The 12,702-nt window shown below is 38.3% G+C and overlaps 1 protein-coding gene across 8 annotated transcripts in view; it reads right to left on the bottom strand.

Annotated features, from left to right (window-relative positions):
- The window catches only part of LOC149173493 (uncharacterized), a 155,010-nt gene that overhangs the window by 125,526 nt on the left and 16,782 nt on the right, over window positions 1-12,702 (bottom strand). For 5 of the 8 annotated variants that reach the window (XM_089424623.1, XM_089424622.1, XM_089424621.1 and 2 more), the window contains exons 4-5: window positions 976-1,078; window positions 764-846 (exon numbers count right to left, since the gene is read on the bottom strand). The exons of 1 other annotated variant lie outside the window; for it this stretch is intronic. In XM_089424623.1, the coding sequence (XP_089280749.1) occupies window positions 764-846; window positions 976-1,078 (186 nt within the window). The remainder of the gene's footprint in view (window positions 1-763; window positions 847-975; window positions 1,079-12,702) is intronic. 2 more of the 8 variants (XR_016259126.1, XR_016259125.1) reach the window with 1 other exon arrangement.

Below are 12,702 nucleotides of genomic sequence, written 5' to 3'. Positions count from 1 at the left end.
AATTCACTTCAAGCCTTAAGATCATTAGATATTATCCTTCATCAAGCGCTAAGGTTCATCCTTGGTTCAGATCCAGCTATGCACCATAACCCAATAACTTGCGTACTAGACCTTATACTTCATGAAAAATGCAAAGCTTGCCACACATAGCCTAATGATCTTCTCCTCCTTTTATAGTCTTAATACCATGAATCAAATACCACAGACCAAAAACTTAGTTTTCCAATCTGTACGCGCTATAGACTATATGCTATACACTATATGCTCTACGCTATATGATATGTGCTAAAGTGCGTGTGAACGATATATGCTACTTTTGGTTTGTTAACTCATGAGTATACGCTACTTTGTCAAGATGAGCCTACGTATACCTCTATTCTGTGAAGTCTGTTCTGAATTCTGTGTTGTTTAACATGCTGAATTGTGATTTGTCTTTTGAGTGAGTTGCCATCAAGGACAACACCTGTGTCATAATGCCAACATCAGCCCTAACAGTTATTGTGACAACCACAATGAGTTAATCAATATAGCATCTAATTATGTATTCCAGTGTGTAAGATTATAGTAGCAACAAGGTAAAAATACTAACATTTGAAACGATATGTCAAATACTTAAGAAGTTTTTAGTTTACATATAAATAGAAAAGTATAAAATCATGTTTAACAACAGAAAGGGATTAATAAATATGGGAGCTACAGTAGTCAAAGCAGTGAGACTTTTGTAAAGGTAATTTAATTTGCAAGGATAAAAAGGGATGTCTACCTGTAACGGCAAAACACCAGCTCCATCCCCAAAAAGAACGCAGGAGCTCTGATCTGTCCAATCAACATATCTAGAAAGAGCATCTGCTCCAATAACCAAAACATTTTTAAATCCACCCCTTGTCATTGTTCCAAGAATACTAACCACAAGTAAATGAATTATACAATTTTTTTTTGGATTTATCAACAATCAGAATAGACACAACAACTCACCTTTTAGGAAACATGTAGTTGTTACAAGACCCAACACAAAGCCATTACAAGAAGTTTTAATTTCAAAAGCCAGGGTTTTTATACAACCCTCCTCACTTTTCACCTGATATCAAAATTGCATTTTTTTCTAATATAGAATCATGAGTATGAATAATTATTGCAAAACTTTACAAAAAATTATCTAAAATCTACACATAGTAAACTGTATTTGTTAAAATTATACAAATTGACACAAAAAATACCAATTTAATATGGTTAAGGGTAAAAAATGTTATGTCCTAAAGACATAGGTTGTCAGCATGAAAAAACATAATCCTAACAATGACATAAAATCCAAACAAAATGGAACTTTTGAGAGTTGAAAACAAAATGTTTAATAGACCCTTGGTTGGATCCCATTTAAAAACTAGAACAATTATATATTTCCATAAAATCAACACATGCACAATCATTAATATCAATTACTTTTCATTTGGATATCACGAGGCAAGCCACTTTGTGGTGGCTACCGCATGCAATTTTCATTCAAACCCAATAGGAATGTAGTTGCAGAAAGATGTTCATATACCAACATAATTATCGATATATATGGAATACTTTGTGGTACCATTTTATTACATATATGAGAAGAAAATACTACTAATAGAGAACTGACAATTTTTTAAAAACATAATACACATGCACACAAGAACAAGTTTTGAAGACACCAAATCATGCCAATGATTGCAAAATGTATCCCAATGAGAAACTCTTACAATGAAGTTCTTTGATTAAGTCTGTGTAAATGCATTTGAAATTGGTTTGCTACCTTGCATAGGTAACAAATGTAGCCTCAATCACAAGGCCCACAACATTGACGGAAGCTCATTTGTTGAAAATTCAAAACATTAAACCTAACTATTGATTGAAGTGTGGTTTACTGACCATGGGGCATGTGGGTTAGAGGACCATCAAATTCTGTTGAATGATTAAAATAGAATTTTCTTAGCTTTGATATTACATATGTTGTGTCGGTTAGTCTAGTTAGTCATATGAAAAATATTCTCACTTTCTCGTCCTGGTTATGGTCTGCTTCTAGTTTCCCTGTGTTTTAACTTCCATCTAGTATCAATTGTTTCAACCATTTGTAATTTCTTGTCTTTATGCAATATGCAAAGAGGTTTTCAATACCTTTGCAGATCAAATGGGGCATGTCTAGATCACCATATATAAAATTCTATAAATTTTATAGAATTTTATATATGGTGATATAGACATGCCCCATTTGATCTGCAAAGGTATTGAAAACCTCTTTGGATATGCTGGCAAGTGGCAACTCTCAGCTATGATGGTTTCACTATCCAAGCAAAAATTCAACTTTAAAAAGGGAACAACAAAGTCTCCTTAGGGAATGAAAAAACAATTACAAGCTTCTTTTCTATACATCTTATAGGTTATTTCCTTAATGATTTTTTGATCGGATTTTGAACTGCTGTGAGACTCAACTCAAACAAATTCATGAATAGGTGGCTAAATGGTAAATACAGGTATGCTCCAAAAGGATAGAGGATATTGATAGTGATGTTGTTATAAAAAAGTCTCTTCAGTCACTAAGAAGCAAGCTAATAAAATAAGGAAAATAGGGATGCTTAGCTTGTGGAAAATAAGGATGCTTTGCATATATTATGACAAGCACTATAAACTAATTGCAAGGAATAGCATACTAAAATATGATAGAATGATCATCTTTGACTCATAGATTTGCAAACAGGAGGCACAAGTTCATTCAAAAAGCAAAAGGATTTTCACAAGGCAATACAAACTATTTGTGAGAAGCAACAGACTAAACTAGGATAACAATCATATGCTTTAAGTCAGAAATTTGCACAACATGTACAGATTCCTCCGCATGCAGCAAAAGAATTTTGATAAGCACAATTATATACAAGATCTACCCTATATAAGAGAAATTATATACAAGAACATCCCTGAAATTTTCCAAGAATGTGTCAAGTATGGCCAGCAAGTCCCTTCATCCCCAATGAAAGCCATTGCACAAAGGGACATTTACTTACTCCCCAAAAAACCAGAACAGTGGGTATGATATTTTATTTTTCTTTTTTTTTGGTGGGGACACAAGAATAGCAAAAGATAATGTCAACCATTTTATCATCAACTTGTAGTTAACATCTTTAGATCCATGTTCAGCTTGATGTTGCTGAAATTTGAAAATGGACAATCCAAACTAGAAGCAACTAGTTCTAGTACTGCTTTGAGAATTTCCAGTCAAAACCCACCCATGAAACTAGAATTGATCAGTTTTTCCCAAAACTTCCAGTTTAGGAAAAAACCGATCAAACTGGATAGTTTGACCAATTTTGTACCATTATAGCCCCAACCCTAGAAAAAGGAAAAAATAAACCTACAAAAAATCCTAAAACTGCCATAAACCTCATTTCCCATCTATTTAATCATTCCCCCTATATTTGCTTCACAACCTTCTCATTGATCATTTGAGCAACAAAGAGTGTTAATGTTGGACACTTAATCCTCAATGGGTTAGTGTGGAAGCCGAATAGACAAAAGGAGTCCAAGAGACCTTGGGATGTGGAACCCAGCAGTCACAATATGTACTATAAATGTATATCACTTGTTAATAAAAATTGTACTCTCATGTTTTATCCTCAGATACTCTTGCTGCCCACGTGTGTTTAACATGGTATTAGAGCAGGCGTACTCCTGCCATACATAATTTCTTTGAACCATTTGTCTTATGGTATTTATGAGCAGGTCCTATTTTTAGTATCTCTGCCTTTGTAACTCATATCATCTTGATTCATATAATCCGTTGTCCTGACAATGGTATAATCTACTGCTCAAGGTCTACCATAATCATTGTCTGCGCCCTCTACGCTCCTTGGGTTGGGCATAATTGTCCTCTCTGTGTTCTCTGGGATCTTTGCGATAATCATCTTCTACCATCTTCCGCGCATAGACCAGTTCGCCCTCTAACGGTTCTTCTCGGTGGTCTAGCTGGAATTGCCGGAAATTTAGTGGTATTTTTTACTATCTTGATATCTGAGTGCCTCTTTGCTGCTCGGTCCACTCTGGCCTCCACTTCTTGAAATTGGAATAGCATGAGAGTCAAATTTCCTGCTTCAACAATGGAAATTGGTAGCTAGTAGGTGAAATTAGTTCGCGACATCATTGACTTTGCTTAGTGGCCTCAATGTCAAACTCGGCATTGGTATAAACCTTGACGAAGGCATTGTTTCTGGAGATCTGATTCTCCTTCTGTTTGTCAATGTCATGCTTTTCATACTTGTTGCATATGGTGTACACCCGCATGAGAACGTCGATGATGCTCTCTGTTAGTTGACCTGGAAGTTAACGCTGTCTCTGTCACATGAATTGCGTCTTCCTCCATCGAATGAACCTCTGATGCAAAGTGGTTAATGGTGCTGGCTGTGGGGTACGAGTCTTCCAACGGTCGTGTATTGGTAAAGTCCTGTGTTGATGCTACACTCTGAGAGCTGACCAATCTGGTAAAAGAGGTCGCACCGGTAGCAAGGAGAAGAGATGCAAACCTATCATTTGCATCGAGTTATGTAAGTTTTTGCACTAAGACACATTGCAAGGGATTTCTGGTTTGCAATTGTAAGAGATTTTTGACAAAAAAAAAACATACCTCTGTTGGAGTGCTGTATATACCTTTGTTGAATGCGCTATAAATTTTTGAATGCCTAGCTGGGTGTTTGTACCGTATTATGCACGAAGATCCTGCATGCTCGTGAGTTATCACCTACTACTTGGAGACACCTAAACTACTGTTAAGTTGAATGCGAAAAAGAGAAATTGTACAAAAGGCTAACATGGGTTCTTGGTAATTGACATGGGTTCTTGGTAACTCAAATGTAGAAAACTGTCAAGAACAGCTAGCTTGGTGTTCACACAGAGTGACTTTTTTGAGAATGTTTAGTCTATTTAAGAGCAAGAGGGGGCAGAGCCCCTGCAGGGGTATTGCAGCGATATACATGTAAATGAATGGTGCAAAGGTACGCAGGTAAAAAAAAAAAAACGAAAATATAAAGGGCACTTCACTTTGAATTTGAAATTGTCAAATATGACAATTGTTTTTATGAATGTTTGAATTTGATATGTCAAATATGAAGAATGTTTCTATGAATTTTCAATGAAAATTTGATTGGATGCACGTCATAGGATAAGGATTAATGGGATCCACATTATAAGATTCACAATGGTGGGAATAGATCAATATGGCATTTGATTTGAGTTATTTAATGTCCTGGGTTGTATCCGATTTGAGACTCACTGCTGTAGCTGCTTGTCAAGAAAACACTATACATTCACTATGGAAAAAGGAAGATGAGTACGCAAATATTTGGAGCCTATGCTTTTGAAGAGTGCCTTGCTGGAATATCTTATTTGTATGGATGATATATCAGAGCCTCCTTGCTGAAGATAATTCCAGGTTCCTTTATCTCCGTGTATTGTAAATTCCGTTTGTGAGTTAATGAGATATTTGATCATCTGTAATAAATAAATAAAAATGTGTAGAATGTGTTCAAAGTCTTCAAGAGCTGTGCTAGATGGTCCATTGGAACGTTGTCCCTATTTGTTGTCTTGGTGATTTGGAAGTTCAAACCCTGTGTTGATTTGAGCATTTGATACACAAACTATTTGTTAAAATACTACAGTGGACCAAACCATACAAACTCAAGACTCTTTGTGGTTTTCTCTTAGTTATCCAGGTTGGGTTTCCTATAGTGGACCATTGTTTTCTTTGAAGAAAGAGGCAAGATCAGAGAATATTTGTTCGTATCCTAGTCAAAGTATTTATATGTGAGCATTCAAGTCCTGTCCATGACATGGTGTTATAATTGTTGAAGTTTTGAAAGCCATCATTTCGGCTTTGAAAGTGAAGGAGTATTTGAAGGATCCAAGCAAGTTTGTAGTTGTTGCTGCCCCTGTGTGGCATTGTATTTAAAACTCATTATAGTGCATTGATTTCTTGATTCGACTGCTGCATACGAGTTTGGTGGGTTATATAAAGGCTGTGATTGTTTTGTTGTGTGTGGAGCATGATTGTTCAAAGGTCTTTGTTTCAGCCGGATGTATACCCCAGGAAGCCTTGTACACCCCTCACACGCGGGGGGGACTTGTCCCCCCTGCGGGGGTCCAGGGGGGCCGATCCCCCCCGGCTGGGGGGTCCGGGGGTTCGCCCCCGAAGCTAAAAACAAATGTAAAATTGCCTTGTAAAAGTATAGTAATTTCTAGTCAATCTGGGCCGTTCATTAGGCAGATGATCTGACGGTAGAACTTATGTTTAGTTTAGGGTTTTTTGCCCTAGAAGGCAACCCCTCTCTTTGTATGAGGGTATTGTATTTGAGGCTGTGAAATAGATGTGTATTCTGTGAGCGAGAAACAGAGAGGTGAGACTGTGAGAGAAAATAGAGGATATTATAGCGGATTTGATGTAGGTTGTGTCTCTTCATTTTGCTGGATAATAGAAAGGAAGGACTGGCTGTTCGGGGTGGACGTAGCCCAAACTGGGTGAACCACGTATATCTGTTTCTCTCTTGTTTTATGCATTCTCTGTGTTTATATTTCTGCAATATTTTATGTGTTTCATTGCTCCGTAATATATAATTTTCTAACAACTAGTATCAGAGCCGAAGGTCTATTTGGCTGATAAACTCGTAGGAAAGAAGGGTTCCTGGTTCGAGTGGGAGCAATGGCGGAAGATGGTAAGTTTAGGGTCGAGAAATTTAACGGCCAAAACTTCTCGCTGTGGAAGATGCAGACGGAAGATTATCTGTATCAGAAAGATCTATACCTACCATTGGGCGGAAAAACAAAGATGCCGACGGGTATGAAAAACGAAGAATGGAACCTCCTCGATAGAAAGGCACTCGAAACAATACGGTTGTGCCTTGCTGCGTCAGTCGCCTTCAACATTTCTAAGGAAACCACGACAGAGGGTTTGATGCAGATGTTGTCGAAACTATATGAAAAACCCTCGGCCTCAAACAAGGTATTTCTTATGAAACGGTTATTTAATATGAATATGTCGGAAGGTGGATCTGTTGCAAACCATTTAAATGATTTTAATACAGTCACAAGTCAATTAAGTTATGTAGGGGTAAACTTTAATGATGAAGTTAGAGCTCTGTTATTCTTGTGCTCATTAGCAGAAAGTTGGAATGGTTTGGTAATGGCCATTAGTAACTCCGTTTCTGGATCTAGTACTTTAAAGTTTGATGATGTTGTCGGTGCTATCCTTAGCGAGGAAATGCGACGGAAAAGCTCCGGTGAGACATCGGGAAATGCTTTGAGTGCAGAGTCTAGAGGAAGAAAAATGGAAAGAGGAAAGAGCTCAGGATATCGTAGTAAATCAAGGAAAGGCAGATCCAAGTCCAGATCGGGGATAGTGTGCTGGAAATGTGGAAAGAAAGGACACCTAAAGAAAGACTGTAGATCTCGGAAGGGAAAAGAAGGAGATGCATAGCAAGAAAACGATCATGAAGCAAATGTGACAGGTGAGGTGTTATAAGATGCTTTGATTCTTTCTTTCGAAAATATTACTGATTCCTGGGTGGTAGATTCAGGGGCTTCATTCCATGCCACACCTGATAAGAAATACTTTCATGACTATGTTCAAGGAGATTTTGGACAAGTTCATCTGGGTGATGATAAACCCTGTAAAATCGTTGGAATGGGTAAGGTTCTTGGTAAACAGCAGAATGGAAACCAATGGCTATTAAAGGAGGTAAGGCATGTTCCAGATCTAAAGAAAAATCTGATTTCAACAGGGCAGTTAGGCGGTGAAGGTTGTGTGACAACTTTCACAGATAAAGCTTGGAAGGTCACCAAAGGAGCCCTGGTAATAGCAAAAGGCGAAAAGGTTGGTACATTGTATTTATGCAATGGTATTTCTAACTCTGTTAATGCTTTAACTTCCAAAGGAGCAGATGCAGCATTATGGCATCATAGGCTCGGACACATGAGTGAAAAGGGGATGAAGATTCTTCACTCAAGGAATTTGTTGCTGGGTTTGAAGAATGTTGATTTGGACTTTTGTGAGAATTGCATTTATGGAAAACAGAAGAGAGTCAGATTTCTCAGAGTTGGGAAAGAAAAGAAGAATGAAAAATTAGAGCTTGTGCATACAGATGTATGGGGACCTGCTCAGGTATCATCTCTCGGTGGCTCTCGTTATTATGTTACTTTTATTGATGATGCAACTAAAAAAACTTAGATTTATTGTATTAAGAATAAATCTAATGTATTTGATACTTTCAAGAAATGGAAAGCTTTGGTTGAGATTGAGACAGGAAAGAAATTGAAGTGTCTTAGATCAGACAATGGAGGTGAATATTGCAGCAAATAGTTTGATAGGTACTGTTCAGAGCATCGAATTCGCAGAGAGAAGACAGTTCCAAGAACACCACAAGAAAATGGTGTGTCAGAAAGGATGAACAGAACAATCATGGAGCGTGCAAGGTGCATGAGATTGCATGCAGGATTGCCTTTACAGTTTTGGGCAGATGCTGTAGATACTGTTGTTTATCTAATAAATAGAGGACCTTCAAGTTCCTTGGATGGTGGTGTTCCGGAGGAAGCATGGACAGGTAAAAAGGTAAACTACTCTTTTTTAAAGCCTTTTGGTTGTGAAGCCTTTGTCCATATTGATAAAGAAAATAGAACAAAGCTTGAGGCAAAGTCAAAGAAATGTACCTTTATTGGATATGGTGTTAATGATTTTGGTTATCGCTTATATGATTACGAAAATCACAAAATCATTAGGAGCAGAGATGTAATATTCAATGAAAAGGTCTTGTATAAGAATCAGTTGCAGGAAAAGAAACAGGAAAAAGAAAACAAGGAATACGCAATTCTTGATGAAATCACTGAAAAGGTAAAGGTGCCTAAAAATAATAATAATCAACAACAGCAACCACCACAACAGCAACAGGCACCCCAAACACCTGAAAGTGGTGTTAGAAGATCTACCAGGATAAGTAGACCCCCTGAACGATACTCTCCTTCATTATATTATTTATTGTTGACTGATTTTGGTGAACCCGAATGTTATGAAGAAGCAATGCAGGTTGAAAGCAAGAAGAAGTGGGAGGTAGCCATGGAAGAAGAGATGGACTCCTTAATGCATAACCAGACTTGGGATTTAGTCAGGTTGCCTGCAGGAAAAACTACATTGAAGAATAAATGGGTTTACAGGCTGAAGGAAGAAGATGGAGGAAAACAGAGGGACAAAGCTAGACTTGTGGTGAAGGGGTTTGCACAGAAGAAAGGTATTGATTTTGATGAAATATTTTCTCCTATTGTTAAAATGACTTCAATCAGAACTATTTTAAGTCTTGTAGCAGCTGAAGATTTTCATCTTGAGCAGTTAGATGTAAAGACAACCTTTCTCCATGGGGATTTGGAGGAAGAGATATAGATGCGGCAACCACAAGGATATGAGGTGAAAGGGAAGGAGAAACTAGTGTGCAGGTTGAAGAAGAGCTTGTATGGCTTAAAACGGGCTCCAAGGCAGTGGTATCTAAAATTTGACAAGTTTATGTCTGAACAAGGTTATACTAGATGTCACTCTGATCATTGTGTTTATCTGAAAAAGAAAAATGATGGCAGCTATATTATATTGTTATTGTATGTGGATGACATGATTGTTGCAGGATCTAACATGCAGGAAATAAATGTACTCAAAAGAAAATTGGCAAATTCATTTGCAATGAAGGATTTGGGAGTTGCAAAACAAATCCTTGGTATGAGAATCACTAGAGACAGGAAAAATCGCAAATTAACATTGTCTCAGAATGAGTACATACAAAAGGTGTTGAAAAGATTTAATATGCACAATGCAAAACCAGTTAGTACACCTTTTGCTAGCCATTTCAAACTTAGTAAGGAAATGTGCCCAAAGACCCAAGAAGACATGGATTATATGTCTAAAGTTCCATATGCATCAGCAGTTGGAAGCTTAATGTATGCAATGGTCTGCACAAGACCTGATATTGCACATGCAGTGGGAGTTGTAAGTAGGTACATGAACAATCCAGGAAAGGAACATTGGATGGCAGTGAAATGGATTCTCAGATATTTGAAAGGTACCACAAATCAAGCATTATGCTTTGGTGGTGCAAACATTTCTCTACAGGGATATGTTGATGCAGATATGGCAGGTGACAGGGATAACAGGAGGAGCACTATAGGATATGTATTTACTGTTGGTGGAACAACTGTCAGTTGGATTTCAAAAATCCAAAGTGTTGTTGCACTTTCATCAATAGAAGCAGAGTATGTTGCTGCTACAGAGGCTAGTAAAGAAATGATTTGGTTACAAAGGTTTATGGGTGAATTGGGTAAGGAGCATGATATGGGCACGTTATACAGTGATAGCCAAAGTGCCATTCATCTTGCAAAGAACTCAGCATTTCATTCCAGGACTAAACGCATACAGCTCAAGTACCATTTCATACAATCAGTGTTGGAAGATGGAGAGTTGAAGCTGGAAAAGATACACACTAGCCAGAATCCTACAGATATGCTAACAAAAGTTGTAACCAGGGAGAAACTGAGAACATGCTCAGTTTCAATTGGTCTTCAAGGATGACGATGAAGATGAAAAACAGCCAGGTCCAAAGAGGAGTCATTGTCCAGCAAATGAAGCAGCAATGGAGTTGCTACAATCATTCTCCAAGTGGGAGATTGTTGTGTGTGGAGCATGATTGTTCAAAGGTCTTTGTTTCAGCCGGATGTATACCCCAGGAAGTCTTGTACACCCCTCACACGCGGGGGGGACTTGTCCCCCCTGCGGGGGTCCGGGGGGGCCGATCCCCCTCGGCTGGGGGGTCCGGGGGCAGCGCCCCCGAAGCTAAAAACAAATGTAAAATTGCCTTGTAAAAGTATAGTAATTTCTAGTCAATCTGGGCCGTTCATTAGGCGGATGATCTGACGGTAGAACTTATGTTTAGTTTAGGGTTTTTTGCCCTAGAAGGCAACCCCTCTCTTTGTATGAGGGTATTGTATTTGAGGATGTGAAATAGATGTGTATTCTATGAGCGAGAAACAGAGAGGTGAGACTGTGAGAGAAAACAGAGGATATTATAGCGGATTTGCTGTAGGTTGTGTCTCTTCATTTTGCTGGATAATAGAAAGGAAGGACTGGCTGTTCGGGGTGGACGTAGCCCAAACTGGGTGAACCACGTATATCTGTGTCTCTCTTGTTTTATGCGTTCTCTGTGTTTATATTTCTGCAATATTTTATGTGTTCCATTGCTCCGTAATATATAATTTTCTAACATGTTTTGACAAATAAAAATAATCTTTTGTGGAGAAAAGTTTAATCGGTTGTATTGTCAGAACATAGTGTTGATCATGAGTAAACTCTTATTTTGGTGCTTGCTGGTTGCACACTGATCACTTGCTGCACATTTATAAAGGATATTGCTGTGTACTGTGAGTGGGTATTACTTTTCTGCATTGAGTAGTAGTTGTGATTAGGTTTTTAGGTGTAAATCTGACATTGAAGAAAAAATGGCTAGAACCAATGAAGTATTAGAGTTCCTCAAAACTCTCATATTGTCTACTAATCATGATACATTAAAAGTCAGCAAAGTTTCTCTCACAGACATTCAGGTCTGTCTACAAAATGCACAAGAGAAAATTGATCTTTTGAAGCTCGAATCTTAGCTACAGCAAGAAGAATTAAAATACAGGAGTCATTCTGAACATGTTTCTGTTCAGAACATTGAGACTGCAACCCATCAGAAGCAAGTCAATAATGTTACAGTTTGTTTAGATTTAGTAGCCAATAAAGCAGCAGTTGTACATGCAGATGCAGAAACTCAGTCTGCACTTCCCAAGCCCATCATCAGACCTTGGGAACAGCTTGTCCACAACAAGCACATAACTGGTCTTGGATATGAGAAGGACTTGTCCTTTCATATTCCATCCTACTCAAAGCCCATTCAGTTTCAGAGTGTTGGATTCCTTCATGACAGTCCACCTCCAACTGTTCTAGATTCTGCCCCTCTTCCACAACAACAACAACAACAACAACAGATTATGAAATGCCAACACTGTGCCCGAGTTGGCCATTTGAAAGATCATTGTTTTGATCTTCATCCATGTAAGCACTGTCATAAAACCACCCATTCTTCACATAGATGCTTCAGAAACAAGCCTCCTGTAAGAACAAAGACTCATCTTGGATGGATCGCTTCTTGGAAATGGGCATCAACAGCCAAGAAGATATTCCAATCACATGTCAGAACTTGTTCCAGAGTATTGAACAGTCTTGCAGTTGAGTTTTCTCCATCATATCACCTTGTATCTTACGGGGGGGAAATGATGGTCATCTACAAGCTTCAAAGTCACATCAAGCGAGTCTGAGCCACAACCTGCCATACCAGATTCAGAGTTGTAGCCAGAAACAAAGATGCCCCTGAGCATGCCTTCATGCCTTGAGTCGGTAATCTGGGACACTTCCTCTAGCAGAAGACTTCATCTTCTTGCCAGTTTCGGAAGAATTCTAGGAACAAAGTTGAGAACACTTCCTCTAGCAGAATACTTCATCTTCTCACTAGTTTTGGAAGAGTTCTAGGAATTTCATTAAGCATTCCAGAGTTGTTGGTCATCCTTAAACCATCATAAGTTGAGACTTCCCTTTTCAGGTTGAAGTTCTCCCTTTTATGCAGGGTGAGA

Source organism: Pinus tabuliformis, chromosome 4_2 (genome assembly GCF_031772625.1).
Source record: "Pinus tabuliformis cultivar Carrire ecotype Pingquan chromosome 4_2, CPIR1, whole genome shotgun sequence".
NCBI classification, from domain to species: Eukaryota; Viridiplantae; Streptophyta; class Pinopsida; order Pinales; family Pinaceae; genus Pinus; species Pinus tabuliformis.
Note: the sequence above shows the minus strand (reverse complement) of the source record. Positions and strands in the feature narration are given on the sequence as shown.